A 20,869-nucleotide genomic window follows, 5' to 3' on the forward strand; every position below is an offset into this window, starting at 1 on the left:
TCATGAACTTTCAGATGAATGCCTTGGATAAAACATTGAGTGAGTTGCATGGGATGCTAAAGACAGCAGAGGAGAGCATTAAGAAGAATCCCAATCATGTGATGATGATTCAGAAGGGGAACAAAAAGAGGAAGCGTTGGACGCCTCCTAATCCCAAAGGTAAAGGCAAGGAAAAGAGTTCCGGTGGTGAGTCCTCGGGCTCTAAGCTAAAGCCAGCACCTAAGGCCAAATCTGGCCCTACTTCTGAGGATGAATGCTTCTACTGTCATGAAAAGAGACATTGGTATAGGAACTGCAAGAAGTACTTGGAAGAAAAGAAGAAGAAGAAGGGAAGTGAGACTTCCACTTCAGGTATAAATGTTATAGAAATAAATATTACATTATCTTCTAGTGAATCATGGGTATTTGATACTGGATCGATGATTCACACTTGCAAATCGTTGCAGGGTCTAAGTGAGACTAGAAGATTTGCAAGAGGCGAGTTGGACGTTCGTGTCGGCAACGGCGCAAAGGTTGCGGTGTTGGCAGTCGGCACCTACCACTTGTCTCTACCCTCCGGATTAGTTTTGGAATTAAATAATTGTTATTGCATTCCTGCTTTGAGCAAGAACATTATTTCTTCTTCATGTTTGGAAGAAGTTGGTGATTTTAAGATTGTAATAGAGAACAAACGTTGTTCTATTTTTTGCAATGGTATTTTTTATGCTCATTGTCCATTGGTGAATGGATTATATGTTCTTGATTTTGAGGATAAATCTATCTGTAACATTAGTACTAAGAGGCTTAGACCAAATGATTTGAATCCCACTTTTATTTGGCATTGTCGCTTAGGTCATATAAATGAGAAGCGCATTGAACAACTCCATAAAGATGGATTGTTAAGCTCATTTGATTTTGAATCATTTGACACATGTGAGTCTTGTTTGCTTGGAAAGATGACCAAAGCGCCTTTCGCTGGTCATAGTGAAAGGGCGAGTGACTTGTTGGGACTTGTACATACCGATGTATGTGGACCAATGAGCTCAATAGCCAGAGGTGGTTTTCAGTACTTCATTACTTTCACTGATGACTTTAGTAGATATGGCTATATCTATTTAATGAGGCACAAGTCTGAATCATTTGAAAAGTTCAAAGAATTTCAGAATGAAGTACAAAATCAATTAGGCAAGACAATTAGATTTCTGCGATCTGATCGTGGAGGAGAATATTTGAGCCTTGAATTTGGTGATCATTTGAAGCAATGTGGAATTATTCCGCAGCTAACTCCGCCCGGAATGCCTCAATGGAATGGGGTATCCGAACGGAGGAACCGAACCTTGTTGGACATGATTAGGTCCATGATGAGCCAAGCTGATCTTCCATTGTCATTTTGGGGTTATGCTCTTGAAACTGCTGCATTCACACTGAATAGGGTTCCAAGTAAGTCTGTTGAGAAGACACCATATGAGATATGGACTGGGAAGCGTCCCGGATTATCTTTTCTCAAAGTTTGGGGATGTGAGGCTTATGTCAAACGTTTGATGTCAGATAAGCTCACTCCAAAGTCAGACAAATGCTTTTTTGTGGGGTATCCTAGGGAAACCAAAGGATATTATTTTTACAATAAGGCGGAAGGCAAAGTGTTTGTCGCTCGCAATGGTGTTTTCTTAGAAAAGGAGTTTCTCTCAAAAGGATTTAGTGGGAGCAAGGTGCAACTTGAAGAAATTCAGGAAACACCCGAAACTGTTTCAGCAACCACTGAACATCCACGGGATGTGCAAGATGTTGCACAACCCGTAGTTGAGGCACCAGCCCCACGAAGGTCTATAAAGGTACGTCGCACTACTGACAAGCTCAACCTCCTTATTACGGAGGAGCGCCACGTATTATTGATGGAAAATGATGAGTCCTTGACCTACAAAGAAGCAATGATGGGACCCGACTCCGACAAATGGCTTGAAGCCATGGAATCCGAGTTAAAATCCATGCATGATAATCAAGTTTGGAACTTGGTCGATCAAATTGACAGTGTGAGACCTGTCGACTGTAAGTGGATTTTTAAGAAAAAATTAGACATGGATGGAAATGTTCACATCTATAAGGCACGATTGGTGGCGAAAGGTTTCCGACAAATTCAAGGTGTTGACTATGAGGAAACCTTTTCGCCCGTCGCAATGCTAAAGTCTGTTCGGATTCTCCTAGCAATTGCCGCATATTATGACTATGAGATATGGCAAAGGGATGTCAAAACCGCTTTCCTTAATGGACATCTAAGTGAGGATGTGTATATGACACAGCCTGAAGGTTTTGTCGATCCTAAAAATGCTGGGAAAATATGGAAGCTTCAGAGGTCCATCTATGGATTGAAGCAAGCATCTTGGAGCTAGAATATTCGTTTTGATGAAGTAGTTAAAGGGTTTGGCTTCATCAAGAATGAAGATGAGCCTTGTGTTTACAAAAAGGCTAGTGGGAGCGCACTTGTGTTTCTGGTCCTATATGTGGATGACATATTACTGATCGGAAATGATATTCCAATGCTTGAAGCCGTTAAAACCTCATTGAAAAAGAGTTTTTCGATGAAGGATTTAGGAGAGGCGGCTTATATTCTGGGTATTAGGATCTATAGAGATAGATCAAAAAGGCTAATTGGATTAAGCCAAGACACGTACATTGACAAGATATTGAATCGGTTCAATATGCAAGATTCCAAGAAAGGTTTCTTGCCAATGTCACATGGCATTACTCTAAGCAAGAGTCAGTGTGCTACGACACCTGATGAGCAAAAGAAGATGAGTACGATTCCTTATGCTTCAGCCATAGGGTCGATCATGTATGCTATGCTTCGCACGTGCCCAGATATTTCCTTTGCTCTAAGTGTTACGAGCAGGTATCAGTCAGATTTCGGTGAAGCTCACTGGACAATTGTAAAGAGTATCCTTAAGTACTTGAGAAGAACTAAGGATATGTTCCTAATATTTGGAGGCGAAGATGGGCTCCTTGTAAAGGGTTACACCGATGATAGTTTTCAAACAGACAAAGATGACTCCAAATCGCAATCTGGTTTTGTTTTCTGCCTCAATGGTGGGGTAGTGAGATGGAAGAGTTCCAAGCAAGATACGGTGGCTGATTCGACGACAGAGGCCGAGTATATTGCAGCTTCCGAAGCTGCAAAAGAAGCTGTTTGGATCAGAAAGTTTGTTTCTGACTTGGGTGTTGTTCCTAGTGCGTCCAGTCCAGTGGACCTCTATTGTGATAATAGTGGTGCCGTTGCACTAGTAAAGGAGCCTAGAACAACTAAGAAGTCTAGACATATACTGCGGAAGTATCACCTCATCCGTAACTTTGTTGAGAGAGGTGATGTGAAGGTTTGCAAGGTGCACACGGATTCAAACGTTGCTGATCCGTTGACGAAGCCTCTCCCACAACCAAAGCATGAGGCGCACATGAGATCTATGGGTATTAGATACTTACATCAGTGATCCTAGTATGCGTGGGAGATTTTTGTGTCATGAGTATGTAATGATAAATAATTGTTATTTGTTCCATGGATGATTATTTTTACATTGATTATCAAGTATGTGACTTGTTCGTGAAACTCTTTATTGACAATGATATGATTCTAAATTATCCCTAGTTTATGTCGTTGTGTGGGACAACAACGACGTTGAGACTAGCACATGCATTAATTGATGATCATGTTTCACGGATCATGGATGTGGAGATATCGGATAAATGATGTGGACACATGTTTGTGAACATGGTGTTGGATTGACCCACTCCAAGACAATGTTGGGATTGTTATTTTGTATGTGCCATCAGTTGTTCTTGAGTGTTATACCTACTGGATCCTTAGACCTGAGATCGCCATTGTTTCTCACTGTGTGTAGTGGTGCATCTTGGGGCTACTAAACGCTACTCTGTGACTGGGTAGTTACAAAAGTAGCTTACAGGTGTGTCATGAAACATGGAATGGGATGTGAGCGGATCAAGATGGAATTTGCCCCTCCTAGATAACGGGAGAGATATCTCTGGGCCCCTCGAGATAGTTGGATTTGAAAGTGCATGGCCATGCCAAAGTGATTAAAGAGTTAATCATGATGACTAAAGGTTAGTTATGAATAGAATCCACTATTAGATCGAGAGAATGGTCGAGCTATCACAAAGGTGGCACGCATCTCGCTTTGAGCTTGACTGGTATCGTGTGGCAAAGGGATCGGTGTATGAGTATATCTAAGGTTCGGCCGATATGATCTTTATGTGTATTTGTGAGTCACTATGCCCTGCTAGGTTCCGCTATTGACTTGTGATTCGGAAATGATTTCCGATCACGACCACCTACACATGAACCTAACGGGTCACACACTTAAGGGGTTTGGAATGTTGGAAAGCTTGCATGTATGATTGTCTCTAGTGCAAGTGGGAGATTGTTGGTGATATGCCCAAGAGCCCATCATCACAATACGGTTTAAAGGCCCAAGAGGATATTGATCCAAAAGGGATTAGGGTTACTAATGGGCCTATGAGATAGAAGCCCATTAATATATGCCGCCGCCCCTCCCTCTCTCTCTCGGCCGCCGCCCATGCCGTGCGTGCGGTGCTAGCACACCAACGCCCGGCGTTTCATCCCCGTACGTGTGGAATCCGTGGAGGCGCTGCTGCGACTGCTGCGCTGATCGGCTGCTGGGATCAAGTACGAGGAGCTCGGTTCGTGGGACGTGATCGACTACTTCCTCTACATCGACGCGCGACTTCTTCCGTTGCGTTGCGCGTCTAGTGGTAACGATCTATGATCTTCTACTCGCAAGTATCTTGGGTATATGCGGTAGTGATGCTAGCGTAGCCTACCCGTTTACCTACACATTTGTATTAGCTAAAATTATAGACGGATAAATTGTTAAAGTTTAGTACTAGATAGATGTGTTAGTGGTTTAAATTTGGATTAATCAAGGGACCAAATAGCCACTATATGTGAAATTAGCCTAGCAGTTAGCTAATGTTTAGTTCTTTTTAACATTCAAATAAGTAAGAGAGGTAAATTAAGTTTAACCTCAGGATCCAAACAGGACCAGAGAGCATGTCACTACTAGATGAAAACAAACTCAAATAGCGGCGAAGTACAAAGGTTCAAAGCAATCCTGCCTGCCTGGTTCGTTTCAAATGCAAAAGGAGTTTCGAAAGAAGCGGTTTTTTTATTTTTATATTTTTTATTTCCGTTTTTTACAAAAATATATTTTCGATTTGGAAATTTACATAAATATACCCCGGCCGCCCCGCTGCCGGGCGGCCGGGACCTGGCCGCCCGGTAGCCGGGCGGCAGGGGCTAATCTGCAAAAAAAATACGACAAAAAATTGCAGATAGGTCCCTGGGGACCGGTCACCCGGCTGCGGGGTGGCCGTCCTTATTTTTTGCAATTTAGCTCTTTTCGCAAAATAATTTCACATATGTGCCCTTTTTGTAATTTTTTGCAGAAATAGACCCTGGGGGTCGGCGCTGTAATATGTGGCGCCGAGATCACACGTCTTGGCGCCACAGATCACGGCGCCGAGGTGCCACGCACGCACAAGCAATATAGTGAATCTTCGAACTTGCCTTTAATATTTTCGGACATTTTCAGGAGACTAGAATACTGTGAACCACACATCAAATATAACGGTAAGAATTAAGAACTAAAAACTGCATTACACAATGTAAACCATAGGAATTACATCATAATACAACGTTAATGAAACACACATCAGACATGCAGTGTCATGGCAGAACCCGTTGCAACTATGGTAAACAGATTCTGAACTAAGCTAACATGCCTTAGGTAATTTAGAAAAACACAACAAACACAACGATGCAGCATGTGACTAGCACTAGGTAGTCCTAGTAGCCGTACCCCCACGTAGCAAACTGCATTGAGTCTTCTCCGCAGTATCCACCCATTGCAGGTGGTGCAGGCGGTGGTGCCGGAGGGGCAGGGCCCTTCTTCTTGTGACAAGGGCAGTTGCAGTAAGGAATAGTGCATGGTTCATCTTGTGAAGCGGCAGCATTGCTGGTATCATCATCGTCGTCGTCTTTGTTACCCTCTCTCAATTCCTCGTAATGGTTTACCTTGCATTCTAGATCAAAGATCTTTATCTGGAGGTACTCGATGAACTCCTGAACTGAATCAATTGGTGCAGGATCGACCCACCTGGTAAAACCACAGTTTTCTGGAGCATCTGAAGACTGCAAAATAAATTTCATGTAAGGTATCTCAATGAAGATAAAGAAATAAAACAACCGAGTATTACCCATGCGTGTGGGCATTTGAAGAAACGCCGACCGCCATCCATCCCGTCGGTGCACATCTGCACTAAGCAGTCCTCACCATGTCTGCATTTTGGCCACGGTTCTCTACGGTTATCGTATTGTCGTAGAGGAGTTTCATTGTTAAATTCACTCTTCTGCTGTGGCAGAAACTCAAACACTGGTTCCGGAAAGGAATCAGGTCCAAGAGGCCACTCCCATATTATGGAGTCTCCCTTTCTTCCCCCTTTTCCTTTCCCAAAACCGTAGTAATTCTTCCCGCTAGACCCACCTCCAGACATTGGGTATACAATAAGCTTTGGTGTTTGAGTGCTGTTGGGAGTTCACAAACTTCGGAGTATTTATAGGCGCACAAAGGTCTGATACCCGGAGTGTGGAGTGTAAATGGACATGAAAAGCCTACATGACAACACAGTGAAGAGGCTAGCTGACCGAACACTGAAAAGGCTAGATTCAATTCTCGAACTGACTACTCGTTGCATCTCTGTGTATGCAGAGCGTCTAAGTGCATGCAGACTCACAGCACTGCATCGCTGCCGCTCGGTCGATCGTGCCTAGATGCCGCCTTCCCCACTACACGCCACAGACCTTCGCCGTAGAATGACAGTTTCGTCGTCCTCGCCCGAGAGACTGCTTTGAAGGTGAGCTGGTGTGGTTGCCGTGTTGTCACATCTTTTTGAAATGGTGAAAGGGCACTTCTATTGGGTTGTCGTCTTTTGTCACGTTTGTCTGGGCAAACAATGCGACATATGCGAAACCCGTGATCGCCGTGCTGAGCAGTGGCAACCTGTGATCTCGTACTCGTAGCTAGATACACTATGGTCCCTATTTTGAGCTATACGAGCGTGTCACGAAGTTTACTCTGTATGCGGTAGTCGTCATCATCGTCGGCGGGATCTCGGCCGCTAACTCCTCCCGCAACTAACTTGTCCTTCATTAAATCACGGAAAAAATTCGCAAGAACTTCCCTTATTTCACGAGCATTATGGAACCCACAAACATAACAAGTTCACATCAATAATATCTATAGAAACAAATGACAAGTAAACTACCACAATCATAAATAACCATAATCTGAACAGTCGAAACAGTCCATAATGCCGCCGGAGAAACAAGTGCAAACAACTAACCACCCCTATCATTCCGACCTCTCTTACGTTGTGCGTGTACGTGATCTGTAGTGTAGCTATGACGTTCCGGTGGCCTCACGTCTCTGGCAGGACGGTGTAACTGAGCCAGAGGTGTATGCAAGCTGGGATCATCATCCTGGGCAGGCGTAGCAAACAACCATGTAAACTCCTCCAAGGAGGTCGCGGTGTTGTCTTCAGACCACCCTACATATCACAAAAAAAAATTAAGCAACATTCAAAAGGTGAATGCAATTCCGTACAAATTATTGTACGTACCCTGTGTTGGAGGCGGTGGTGGTGGTGGATAGGAAGAAGCTCCTTCATATCCTCCTGGTGACGGCATAGGGTGATACGAAGACGGCCCCGCTCCGGTGAACTGTTGTGATCCTGAGTATAAATAATAACGTATGAGCCTTCGACCATAAAACATAAGCAAATAAAATTATGCACCACATATTTACCTATAGTCCCTCCAGCATGTGACATAGAGATAAACTGGGTTCCTTGAAATGGAGCCCCTTGCGAGGCACCTGGCCCTCCATAGGTCTGAGAACTGGGGTACCTGTACCCTGTGTGGAGTCGTATTTAAATACTGCATATAAACATACGGATCGGTAAATATCACACCATACCTTCGTACTGTCGGTGGTATAAGGGAGGCTGCTGCCATGCGGGACCACAAGGAACCGACGTCGACGCTTGTGACGATCCGTAGGAATTCTCGTACTCCGTCCGCGTACCAAAGGCCTGAAGGATACCTTGGGCTCTATCACGTTGAGTGGTCCAGGCCTCGAGTTGTGTCGGCACGCTCATCGTAGACCCGCCATGAATCCTCGTTACATTCAGTGAGCAATCTAATTCAAGCAGCCTACATGCCTCGAACTGCAACCAAAAAAAACTTAGTATACAAATATTAAAAGATCGAAAATGCCATCAACATTTACTCACCGCCCCAGCTAATGCCTCATCCCTGTGTCGTGCATAGTGATCCTGCGAAGTCGCAACATGCGGCTGTGGATGCATGTCAACATACGTCAAACGACAACGAGTGTTCGGTTCGTACCAGGTCAGGCACGCCCGAAACGAAGGCTCAGTGTGTGGACCGGTATCCTCAGCCAACTGCTCGTCTGCATCATCCCACGCAGCCACCCATGGTTGTAATCTAGTGACCCACATTGTCGAGAAAGGATGTCCAGCCCTTGATAAACTGCACGTTAAATAGAAATTAGTTTCATGTTATTAGTACATGGGTGCTCATACATTTTTGTTACCTATGATCGTGGCGCTGAACATGATCCAACGCTGAAGACACAGGGAAAGACTGGCGTCGACCGAACTGCCTCATGACTCTATCCGGGCAGTGGGCCTCAACTGCAATGTCGTACACCAAAGCTGCAGTAGTCATCCATAGGCCCTGGTCCTGTGTGCACACCGAAGATATCCCAAGCGGTGCACGTGCGGCTATAGACGAAGGATTGTATGGCTCCCACACAATGTCTTCTAGGGTCAATCGATCAAATTCGGCAACAAACTCAGGATAAGACCGTCGGGTCTGTACATGTGCCCATGTTTTCTGCAAAAATAAAAATTATGTGTCCATAAGAAAGGTATTGAGGGAACAATGTATGACCATAGTACGCATAGAATATAAATTTTTATCGGGTCCATACCTGTCGAGAGTACCAGAGAGTCCCTATGGTGGGTCTGTCGTCCTCCATGTCGCCGTACATATCCGGCGTGTACGGTGACTGGTCAATCATGGGACGACCGATAGCAATCTTCTCGTAATACCAAAACTGTAGCAGAATTGGGCACCCCGTTAGGACAGCATTCCTATCATTCTGCCGTGATGCCTTGCAGAGTCCACGATATGTGCATGCAAGAACCGCTGAACCCCAACTATATAAGGGTATGGCATCCTCATCTGCATCAGCAATCTCCTGTGCGTAGGGCAGAAGCACCCTATCCACACAGTGCCCATGTGAGTTGTTGAATATGATGTACCCAAATAACCACAGCAGGTATGCCTCGAGTGATCTAGTCACGCTGTAGTCATCAGCATCGGCTGCCAACAGATCCGGCTGCAATGAAGTACGAACATTGAGAATAAGAAACACATGAGTTATTTCAAAGCCATAAAATACATCAACACATCGTTTTGTACGAAATTGTACTTGAAACTATAGGAGCCATGACTTGGAAGGGCCTTTCGACTGTGGGTGCTCATTGAAATCTTCAGGATCAATCGTGGTGGCAACACCTGCAAAACGTTCCTCAAGATCCTCCAACCACGTAGAAGGTACCATGCGGGGCCCGACAGCGTCTCCGGTGATAGGAAGACCAAGCAGCATCGCAACGTCCTGCAGGGTCGGTGCCATCTCCCCACAAGAGAGGTGGAACGTGTGTGTCTCAGGTCTCCATCTGTCAACGAGAGATGAAAGTAGAGACCTGTCTAGCTTCACCAAAGCACTCTCAGCAAGACAAGCCACAGTGAAAAGACCTGCCTCGCTTAGCCTGCATCATACAGTGCTCAAATGTTAATACATTATATAACGAAATGTATAATGGATAAAAACAGAAAATAGACGACATATCACCTAGGCACCCATCGTGGGTCTACAGCAACCAACTCTGCAGGTGGACGTGGACGCAGCACGTTTAGTTCTTAGTGCTGAACCTTCGCAAGGAAGGATCGGTGACCCGAGTCTATTGTTGGGTCCAGCAACGCAGGAGTAACCCCGGCCATACCTACCACGTAAGATCAAAACAATACAATACAATCACACACATCTAAATATTTCTAATATTTCCTTATATTTCCTAAATAATTTCTAATATAATAATTTCTAATATTTTCTAACATTTTATAAATTTTCTAATATTATCTTGCAATTTTTAAGATTAATTAATTATATTGCTAATGTACTATATCAACGCTAATCACTACAAGTAACTACACCTAAATGTACCACTAATCAGTCCTAATAATAATTAAACTGATTGCTAATCTACTGTTTCAACAAAATAGTTTCTATAATTTTCTACAATTTTCTAACATTTTCTACAATTTTCTAACATTCTCTACAATTTTCTACAATTTTCTATAATTTTCTAACATTTTCTACAATTTTCTAATATTATCTTGTATTTTTTTTATTTTCTAATACTTCTCTGACAATTTTCTAGTATTTTCTAATAATAAATTTAACACTAAATGTACTATATCAACACTAATCACTATAAGTAACTGCACCTAAATGTACCACTAATCACTCCTAACAATAATTGAACTGATTGCTAATCTAATGTTTCAAAAAAAATTACAATATAATCTATTTATAAAATGTAGAAAATTTTAGTTACCTAAAGTCGCCGGCTTGAAAATTCGACAGGGCTTCGCCGCTTTGCCTCTCCCTCGCCCCTCCTCTCCTTCCCTCCCTCTCTTTTCTTTTTTTGAGGGGGTGAGGGGCAGCCAACACCTTATATAGGGGTGGGGGGCCGGCCGCTCCGCGGCCGGGCGGCCGGTCCCCAGGGACTTATCTGCAATTTTTTGTCGTCTTTTTTTTTTGCGGATAAGCCCCTGCCGCCCGTCTGCCGGGTGGTCAGGTCCCGGCCGCCCGGCAGCGGGGCGGCCGAGGTATATTTCTGTAAATTTCCAAATCGAAAATATATTTTTTTTAAAAAAACGGAAATAAAAAATAAAAAAACCGCTTCGAAAGAAACTAAAGGCATTCAGTCCTCTTGGCCTGGCCCACATCTAGCCTTTTCCGCTTGGGCTGCAGAGTTAGGCGGGCCTCTCAATTAATTCGGGCCAAATCTTCGAGTTCCTGCCTGCAGCCCGTGCACGCCAGGCTCAGGCCCGTCACCAAGGAGCAGCTGGGCCAGCTCACGGCGCCCCCCGGACAGGACGGGCGCGATTACCCATCGCTTGAAGCGATGGCCCATCACCTGAAGGTCCCCGTAATTAATCCGCCAACCCATTGTATTAACGGGCATGGCCCACCAAGTAATAGCGTGCATGTATATTGAATCAGAAAAATCTGCATGCAAGGATACCCACCATGACATTACCCACGTGCATGATGATTCAAAACTAAAAAAATCTATAACTGTTAAACCTTACGTTCAAATAAAATTTGGGTTACACCATTATTTTTATTATAACAAGATCTTCAAAACAAGACCACACTTGTCTATATTTGCACAATATTTTTAAAAATATTTTTTCTAATACTAGATAATTAATTTTAGATTTTGCGAACAAATAATTCAAAAACACGAACAAAAAATTATATGTACGAACAAAAAATACATATAATAAATAAATAAATAATGTACAACGAACAAAAAAATAAACATGGCAAACATTTGATTGCAGAATAAATAATGAAAAATGAATATTACAAGCAAAAGAGTCAACTTCGCCGAACAATTCAGCCTACAAGGCGAACAAATAATTTAGTATTATAAACAAATTATATAAAATCATGGAATAGATATATGTATATCTGGAGTAAATTATACTAACTCACGGAACAAAATATTTTAGGCATAGAACAAATTATATGAACTCATCGAACAAAAAAATAATATCCCTAGAACAAATTATATTAATTGAAAGAATAAATATAAATACATTTGAAACAGACACATGGAAAATAAATTATTATTAAAGATTTGTTATTATAAATATAGAAAAATTATACAAATAAAATAATACAACCAAGGATAATCGAAAAGTAAAAGAAAAAGAGAAAATGGAACGTAAAGAAATAGATTAAACAACGGATGTACATGATAGGTGCACATGGCAGACAAGTTAGCATATGAATTTAATAAATTAGTTTACAGTTAATAAATTTTATAAATCATACAAGATATGTGTACAAGATATGTGCACATGGCAAATAAGAAACAGATAACTGAAAAGTATAAGAAATATTAGCTTGAGTATCTAGAGAGAACTAGAGAAGAAAAATGGAAAAATAACAATTGGAAGGAAATAAATAGAAACGAACAAGGAAAGAAAGAAGGGAATAACCAACTTATTTGGAGCATCGGTCATGAAAAAAAAATAAAGAAAAATAAAATAAAATAAAAGGAGGAGCAATCAAAAAAGAAAAACATTGAAATGGTTCGTGAAGACGCGAAGTCAATAGATCATGCTGCTTACTCTCCACACGCACAGCAAAAGCACTAGCAAATTAGCTTTATTGTAGCATGCATATTCCACGTGAGTAGGCAATAAATGTCCCTATAACAGTATAAAACTTTTATGGGCCGAAATTATTCTAGTCAGCCCAATGTACGGCGCCTAGTAGTCAACTTTGTTCAGGCGATGGAAACAGATCCCATCGCTCGGGCTATATATAGCCCTGGCGGGACAGGACCGTCCAGTTCCAGAACGAGACCGACATCATCTCCTTCCCCAAATAATCCAATAATTTAGTATTTAGCACACTCCTCCTAACTACTATAGAACTATATAGTATATACACACTGGTAGTGGAAATTTGGTTGTAGGCGCTGCTGCAGTTTCTCTTTTCTCTTGTTTCGCCTTTATTAGTTTTTGCATAGGCTTAATTTCCTCTTTCTTTCTCCTCTTCTTGCCTTTTTTTGGCCTCTTGCCTGTTTTGTAAATCAAACTCTTTTTTAGTGTAACAACCAATGCAAGTACTGTACCACTGATTACTTTCAAACGAACTCCGATCCATCGCTTTTCAGGTGGCTGCTGATTATTAGTACCTTTTTTAGTGTAACAACATGTGTGACACTGCCAGTGGGACGTAACTACTCACTATTGTCTGGTACGGTGGTGGCTGTGTACACGAGCCGTTTGAAATCTTGAATCCTGAGTACTTGCAGATCTAATGGTGGATTATTATGATAAACATTTAGGAAAAGTTCGTTGTTTTTCTGTAGTATCTGAATATTATTTGACACTCCAAAAGCGATCCACGAATGAGTGATTCCAATCCAAAACTGAAAATCGTGACAACTTCTGCTAAACGGCCCACCATCAACATAAAATCGTCATTATCTTTGATTTTAATTTTACAGCAAATAAATAAGAACAAACATGCAAGCAAGAACAGTAGATCAACCAAAAACATCAAATTTGTCTAACCAAACCTCAATCCTAATTCCAGTATATGCACAGCTCAACTACATGTCTACAGCTAAAGCATAGCAGATAAATTGTCAGAAAAGGTTCTGCATGCATGACCAAAACGGTAGTCAGAAGTAGTGATCGATGAATGGATCAAAAACTGGCGATTCTGTCAATTTCTGTACAGATAGTGAACTCAGACTACAATCAAACTTGCAGCAAATGAAAAATCCACGGCAGATCAACCAAAATTTGTGAATCCAAACTGAAATTGCACTATGTACACAGCTCAACTACACGCAAAGCACATCCATCCACAACCTCTCAATTACTCCCCTCCTGCACGCGCTACAACGGCCCAGATCTCGCCACGTGTCCGTCGTCCTCCTCCATCGCCGCCGCCCACTCCGGCGCCCGCCTCCCTGACGCGAAACGCCGCACGCCTCCGAGCCCCGGCGCCGGCGCCGCCGTCTCCTCCTCCGCCTCGGCCTCGGCGACCCTCGCCTCGCTCCGCCTCGCCGCCTCTGCCAGAGGGGGCAGCGACGGCGGGGACTGGTCGACGCACTCCACGGCGCTGTTCCTGGACCGGCTCCGCCGCATCAAGAACCCGAGCCCGCCGCAGCACCCGGGCGGCCTGGAGCCCCCGCGGGGCCTCGGCGGGCGGCCGAGGCGCGCGCGCTCGCGGTCGGAGAGGACCTTCCCGATGCAGGACACCTTGGGGGACTCGGGCTCCGGGACGGCCGCCTTGGGTGCGCGCCCGCCGCCCCCCGTCTTGGCCTTCTTGGGGAAGATGGCCGGTGGGTGGTGGTGGTGCTGCCGCCGCGCGCCGAGCTTCCCGGACAGGCCGATGATGGGCGCGGCCGTCGGCTTGAGGTTCCCGGAGAAGCGCTGCGAGGAGCCGTTGTGGTGGGGGTGGTTCTTGAGGAGGCACTTGGGGTTGGTGTTCTCCTTGAGGGAGTCGTCGCGGTCGTAGACGCCGTTGATCTCGGACCAGGCGATGTCGTCGCCGAGGCGGAGCCGCGTGGACTCCGGCGGCTCGCCGGCGGCCATCGTGGGGGAGGAGGAGGAGGAGGAGACGCGCACGCCGCGGTGGCGATGGGGGGGGGGGGGGGGGGGGCAGAAAGGATGGAAATCGCTGGGTCTTCGCGGCGCGTGGCGTGGATTTTAACGAGGATTTGCGTTGCAGACTCGTCGGGAATTTGGGATTGCTGTCCCTGCCTTGCCACGAGCGGCGCGCCAATTTTTCCCTCTTTTGCCTGTTCGTGAACCTGGTCTATGAGCGGGTGCATGAATTTCCAAAGGTGCAAGATTGTTGTCGATTTTAAAAATGGAAGGCGTTTGAATGTTGAAAAACTGATAAATTTAATTTTGTGGTAGGAGCATGTGAGTTCTTGTTGATATTGTGGTGCGTCGTGGAAAGTAATAAAGTAGCTACCGTTGTTGAATTTGAACTTGGGAACTATGTAAAGCAAGATTGATATCTATGTCGGGCAACGGACAACGAAGTGTTTTATACTTGTGAGAACTTGAACGAGCATTTGAATGGTATTTGTGGAGTCTATAGTTGGTGATTTTGTGTTGAAAGTTATAATTTGATTTCGTGTTAAAAGTTGTGTGGAAAATACTTCGAATTAAAGGTTGGCAGATTTGGCCGACCTTAGGATGACTCTTGAATGTATATTCTCTCGAGTTGAAGATGGTTTTCTTTTGGTATAGGCATTGACAATTCCAATTCCTCGTCAAACAAGAACAAGAAGTGAAACATGATACTATTTCGTAGAGTTGGCGAGAAATAAGCAAAGTAGTCTTGCCTAGAAGTATGGAACGAGCGATTCCAAACAGTAAAATTTTGTTAGGGTGCGTTTAGATGGTGAAAAAGTTTGGTTTTGGTACTGTAGTACATTTCGTTGTTACTTGACAAATAATGTCCAATCATGAATTATTTAGGCTTAAAAGATTCATATCGAGCTAATCAGTTAGATTGTGTAATTGGTTATTTTTTAAACTACATTTAATATTCCATGCATGTGTGCGAAAATTCGATGTATGGATACTGTAGAATTTTTTTGGAAACTAAACGGGGCCTTAGGGACATTTGTAGCTTGCTACACCCTGCACACCCCCCAAAAAAAAAGCTAGAACCCAGGAAGCAACCATTGATCGGTCCATGGGTCAGGTTCAGGCAGATAAGAGGATTCTCAGAAGAGAGGGACAGTGCACCGTATTCAGCGTTTCAGACGGGCAGGTTGGTTTCAGCGCTGAACAACCTTGAGATTAACGACAGGTTACTAGTAGGAGTAGTTTACAAAGGCTGTGTTTAGTTCCAAAATTTCTCAATCCAAACTTTACTATTCATCTATCACATCAAATCTTTTACCTCATGCATGGAGCATTAAATGTAGATAAATAAAAAAACTAATTGTATAGTTTTGATGTACACGACGAGACGAATCTTTTGAGCCTAGTTAGGTCATAGTAGGACAACAATTATCACAAGCAAACGAAAAATACTACAGTGTCCGATGTGACTCTTTTTACCACTATTTTACGAATCTAAACACAGCTAAAAGAAAATTCCGCATCGATGAGGTTTCAGACCTTCTTTTGACCGGTTGGCCTTCACTTGGCCTTCTTTAGTTCCCAAAATTTTTGAATTTTGGTACTGCAGTATTTTTATTGTTATTTGACAATTAATATTTAATTATAAATTTATTAGGTTTAAAAAATGTGTCTCATCTTTACAGTTAAACTGTCTGATGAGTTATTTTTTTAACAGCATTTAATGTTCCATGTATATGTCTAAAAATTCGATGCGATAGAAACTGTGTAAAATTTTTTGAGAACTAAAAAGTTTCTGCAGTCCTGCACTACTGAACAACTGAAGATTCGACAGGTACACGTACAGTGCCGAGCACAACAACGTCTTCTATTTCAAATTGCTAGTACGAGATGTGACGATGTGGGGTGGTTTGCGTTGCGTCTGAATTTTCGTGTGACAGTACACTTTACTTGCACAAAAAGTACACTTAGGCCCCGTTTAGTTCCCAAAATCTTTTTTTGACATATGCATGGAACATTAAATGTAGTTGAAAAAATAACTATTTACACAGTTTAATTGATTAGTACGAGATAAATCTTTCAAGCCTAATTAGTCCATAATTAGATATTATTTGTTAAATAATAATGAAATGTGCTACAGTAACTTTTCGCGAACTTCTCCCATTTTCCTAGCACTGATCTTTGCCCCTTTCTGAAGATTTGCCAAGGAATTTCGGGAAAGAATGTGCAGTGTTCCACGTTTTGTCGAAGGAAGATTATTGGGCGAGCATTGCATCTTGGACTTTGCCCACGAGAGCATGCACCAGCCGCTCTGCGCGTTTGTCTGCGCTAGCATGCGGCGACTGACTCATGGTAGTCAACTTTGACGGTGCCTGATGACACCGAAAGGGTAGCAAAAAGGCATTGTAGTGACGACAGAGGGAGAACTGAACAAAAAGAGCAGAGTGCATGCATTCAGACTGCAAAAAGCGTTCAAATTAAAATTCATTTAGATGTTTCATAGTAAGTCGATCAACTGATCTAACTTTAATCAAAATTTTAGAAAAAACATATTAAAACCTACAGTACCAAATAAATCCATTATCAAGAGGTATTTTTGGTGGATTTAATAAAACTAATTGGATGATGTAACTGTTGGTGCTTTTTTTTTATTTGCTTCAAAAGAACTTGTCACGTGGGCCATGTGACCCCACTAGTTCCTCTTTGGGTCTACTCTTTCATGGCAGGTTGGCTGCTGCACAACTTTAGTGCAGATTTTTGTTTTGGCTTGTTTCAAGTACTTGTCACTTTATGCATCTCATTCAGCTTTTAAGATTTAGGTGGTTTCACGATAAATAAAAATTCTTATCCAAATACAAGTTGGTCTAGGTTTGCCTCATGTCTATTTTTAGCTTTGATTAATAATTGTAAGATTGTGTATAATACGTGGGATGTATTGCATTGTAACAATACTTTTCATAAATGAGTCGGGTGATATCAATCTAATATTTTCTATATGCAACATTTTATTTACTTTCTTGATTGGTAAAAGTAAAACCGAACAAGTTTGAATTAGGAAAGTAGGAAATATATGACCTTATTATTTTCTAGGTCAAGCCGTAACCGTTAAATATCCTTTTTGAAGGACCAAAAGCTGCGAGATTGTGTTAATCAGACTTAATAGTTCGAGAAGACAGATAAAATAGGTGTTAGCGTGCGTAAGACAGGACATCATCGAGCATGGCGGGAGGCTAATACACTGAATTTCTGCGTCGATCTAAACAAAGCAAGTGTACTAGGAGGTTTGGCATGGTCAACCAACATTGTCTTCTGGTCTTTAGCTATTATAGCAGGCTAGCAGCCCAGCCGCTGCATAAAATACATAAAAGCAAAAGGCCAGTTCCAGAATCAGAGTGAGTCATTGCTAAAAAAAAAAAAGAATCAGAGTGAGGTCCCATGGACTCGTTGTGCTTAAGGCCAGTCTTAATAGAGATTTTATGGAGAGTTCCATAGCACTAAATTCTATGTCACATTATTAATTGTACTGAGATGGCGAGAAGAGAGGAAGTTTCATAGGATGAGAGAGGAGTTTTCTTTCCTCCCTATGAAGAAACTTAGCCGACAAAGTTACCTTCTCAATCTTGATAAATGTGCTATAAAACTATGTACTGAGACTGGCATAAGTGTACAAGAGATAAGGCAAATCATAGAGATGATCGACGGCCAACCAAACCATGCTTTTCCACGGATATGCTTGCAAAGAAACAAACAACGGAAGCTTGTCAACATAGGAAGAATCTAGTAGGGCAGAAAACCTGTTTGACTTCTCTTTGTAATCTTTGTATTGACCTGTCTCCGAGCTTCTAGAACAGTCGAGAAGGTTCACCTAATGAGAAGCCTTTTGTAGATCCCCTCCCCCCAAACAGTGCTCATTATATTATGCATACACACACCCAATCCTTTGAATATAGATATGGCACATCAAGAGACTGTCACGGCAAACATCTCGAACGTAGTTGATGGGTATATTGCGGTGCCTCCTATAATTAAAACTAATTTGCCAAAAATACAAGCACACATACCGAGTCGGAGAGTTAAAAATAACATTCCGACTTACATTATGAGCAAATGTAGTACTTTGTGTACGGATGTGTTGGGATGATGATCTATGAGCTTAAACAGTAAGCTCATTAAATGAATGAACAGTAAAGTGATAAGATGAATTAATGAAAGAAGAACAAATAACGGGACGAACGTTCCCGTTCCGTCCTGATCAGGGACGGCAACCGACCCAAACGATGGCGGTTCCCCCCGGTGTGCACCGGGTATAAATAACGGGGTAAGAACCCGTTAAAGGGACTGATCACCTTCCTGTCGCCAACACCGGGGAACAAAAAAAAACTGACACACACACACGCGCGCTCACACACACACACACTAAAAACATACACACAGAGGCAAGTGATGGGACGTCCTAGTGACCAAGGTATGTGCATCTCATGCCATTCTTGTGGTTCCTTTTGATCTAGAGATCCTAGAATATCTAACAATGGCATCAAGAGCAAGGTTTAGCTTCAAACTGGAACCCTCTGTCATGAACTTTTGCGCCCAAATCTTGCAACCCGAAGCCCTAAAGACCCCCAAAAATTCCCCACTGTACAAACCCTAACCCTAACCCTAAGATCTAAAGAGAATGGCGGGGAGCTTACCTCAAGTGCCGCCATGGCCGTCGCTAACGGCGAGCGCTCGCCCGGGACTTGGTCCCGAGCGGCCTCGCAAGCCCCGCACCGGCCGGCGCCGACCCACATGCGCGCCTCGAGGCCGTGGTGGCCGGCCGCCAGCCAGATCTGATGCCGCCGTGCCCGTCCTCGCCGTGGCTCGCCGTTGCAGTCTGGTGGCGTGGCCGGCGGGTGCCATAGGGCACCAACGAGCGGTGCTCGACGGAGCTGCGCACCGGCCACGGCCGCACGCACCTCCGGCGAGCAGAGCTCGGTGGCGCCGCTGCTTTCCCCGCACCGGCGCTCCGCGCCGCTCGCTCTCCGCCGACGTCGGGTGAGAAGAGAGAGAAGGGGAGGAAGCAAATGATTAGGGTTGGGGGGGCGCGGCCGAGCCGCTTTTATGCGGCAGTGCGAGACGCGCTGGCCGTCGGATTTGATCCGACGGCTGGCACGCGTCGGCTCCGGACCGGGCTGTGGCAGGCCGGCGGGGAGGACGAAATCCCGGCCCAGGCCCAGGTTTTTGGGCCTGAGGTCCGGGTCAGGGGGCGGCGCGGCTCTTTTGGGCCGGGCCAAAATCGGCCCAGGTCGTTTTAAAGCTTTTGGGCCAAATTTCGTTACTATTTTTCCTGAAAAATTAAGAAAAATGCATTGGGCTGCATAGTAACGGGCCAAATAAGTTATTGGGCTAAGATAATGCTATTTTTTAGGCTATAAATATTGGTTTATCTTTAAGCATTATGATTATAAATGTTATTTAATGTTTAATTCTTTAAAGATGTTTTATTGTGTTTTAGTAAATAATGATACAAATAATAATTAGACTTATTATATGATGAAATTTTCTTATGTTTATTTAATTTTGATGATTACATTATGTTTATTATTCAAAGTTATTATTTTATGTGTTATAAATTATTTCCGCTACAAATAATTACTCTGACTAAGTGTGACAAATAATTGTCATTCTGGCCAAAGCTGATTGATACTTATTTGGTCACAAAATTTTATTAATTCAAATCAATTCTGGCCAAAGGGTTTAGGGTTTAGGGTTTATGGTTTGATTAAATTAATAAAAGAAGTTCATGAAATTCAATAAAGTGTGGTTTGTATTTATTATTCTGGCCAAAGCTGATTAATAAATACTTATTCACAAAATTTTGTTGTTCTCATTCATTTCTGGCCAAAGCTGATTTGAATTTGATCAATAAAATAATATGCTTATTTAATGATGTTAATTCTCTCTTATGCAGCGTCTCAAATTGCTAGTGTCTTAGGCAATATTGAGCAGCTTAATGGAAGCAACTATGCTTCATGGAAGGAGAAGCTGGAGATCACTCTAGCTCTGCTGGATATTGATTATGCCCTCCATAAAGATCCTCCGGTTGAGCCTAAACCAGAGGATGAAAATTATGAAGTCCTGAAAAAGGAATATGATGAAGAAAAGGCAAAATGGAGTGTTTCAAATCATAAATGCCTCATGATCATTAGAAGCTCCATTATTGATACAATAAGAGGAGCAATTCCTGATACTCAGTCTGCCAGAGATTATCTTACTAAGATTGAGGAGCAATTCAAAGGCTCCTCTAAAGCCAATGCCACC

General features: G+C 43.1%; 1 protein-coding gene across 1 annotated transcript; it reads right to left on the reverse strand.

Annotated features, from left to right (window-relative positions):
- Positions 1-13,598: 13,598 nt before the first annotated feature.
- On the reverse strand, positions 13,599-14,612 carry LOC120643595. Its single transcript, XM_039919991.1, has one exon. The coding sequence runs from the start codon at positions 14,561-14,563 to the stop codon at positions 13,862-13,864; it is 702 nt and encodes a 233-aa protein (XP_039775925.1). The 5' UTR covers positions 14,564-14,612; the 3' UTR covers positions 13,599-13,861.
- Between the last annotated feature and the right edge of the window lie 6,257 nt (positions 14,613-20,869).

This window comes from Panicum virgatum, chromosome 8K (genome assembly GCF_016808335.1).
Source record: "Panicum virgatum strain AP13 chromosome 8K, P.virgatum_v5, whole genome shotgun sequence".
NCBI classification, from domain to species: Eukaryota; Viridiplantae; Streptophyta; class Magnoliopsida; order Poales; family Poaceae; genus Panicum; species Panicum virgatum.

Bases quoted from the DNA above. Each gene is read 5' to 3' on its own strand.
- LOC120643595 (XM_039919991.1), bottom strand. From the start codon at position 14,563: ATGGCCGCCGGCGAGCCGCCGGAGTCCACGCGGCTCCGCCTCGGCGAC.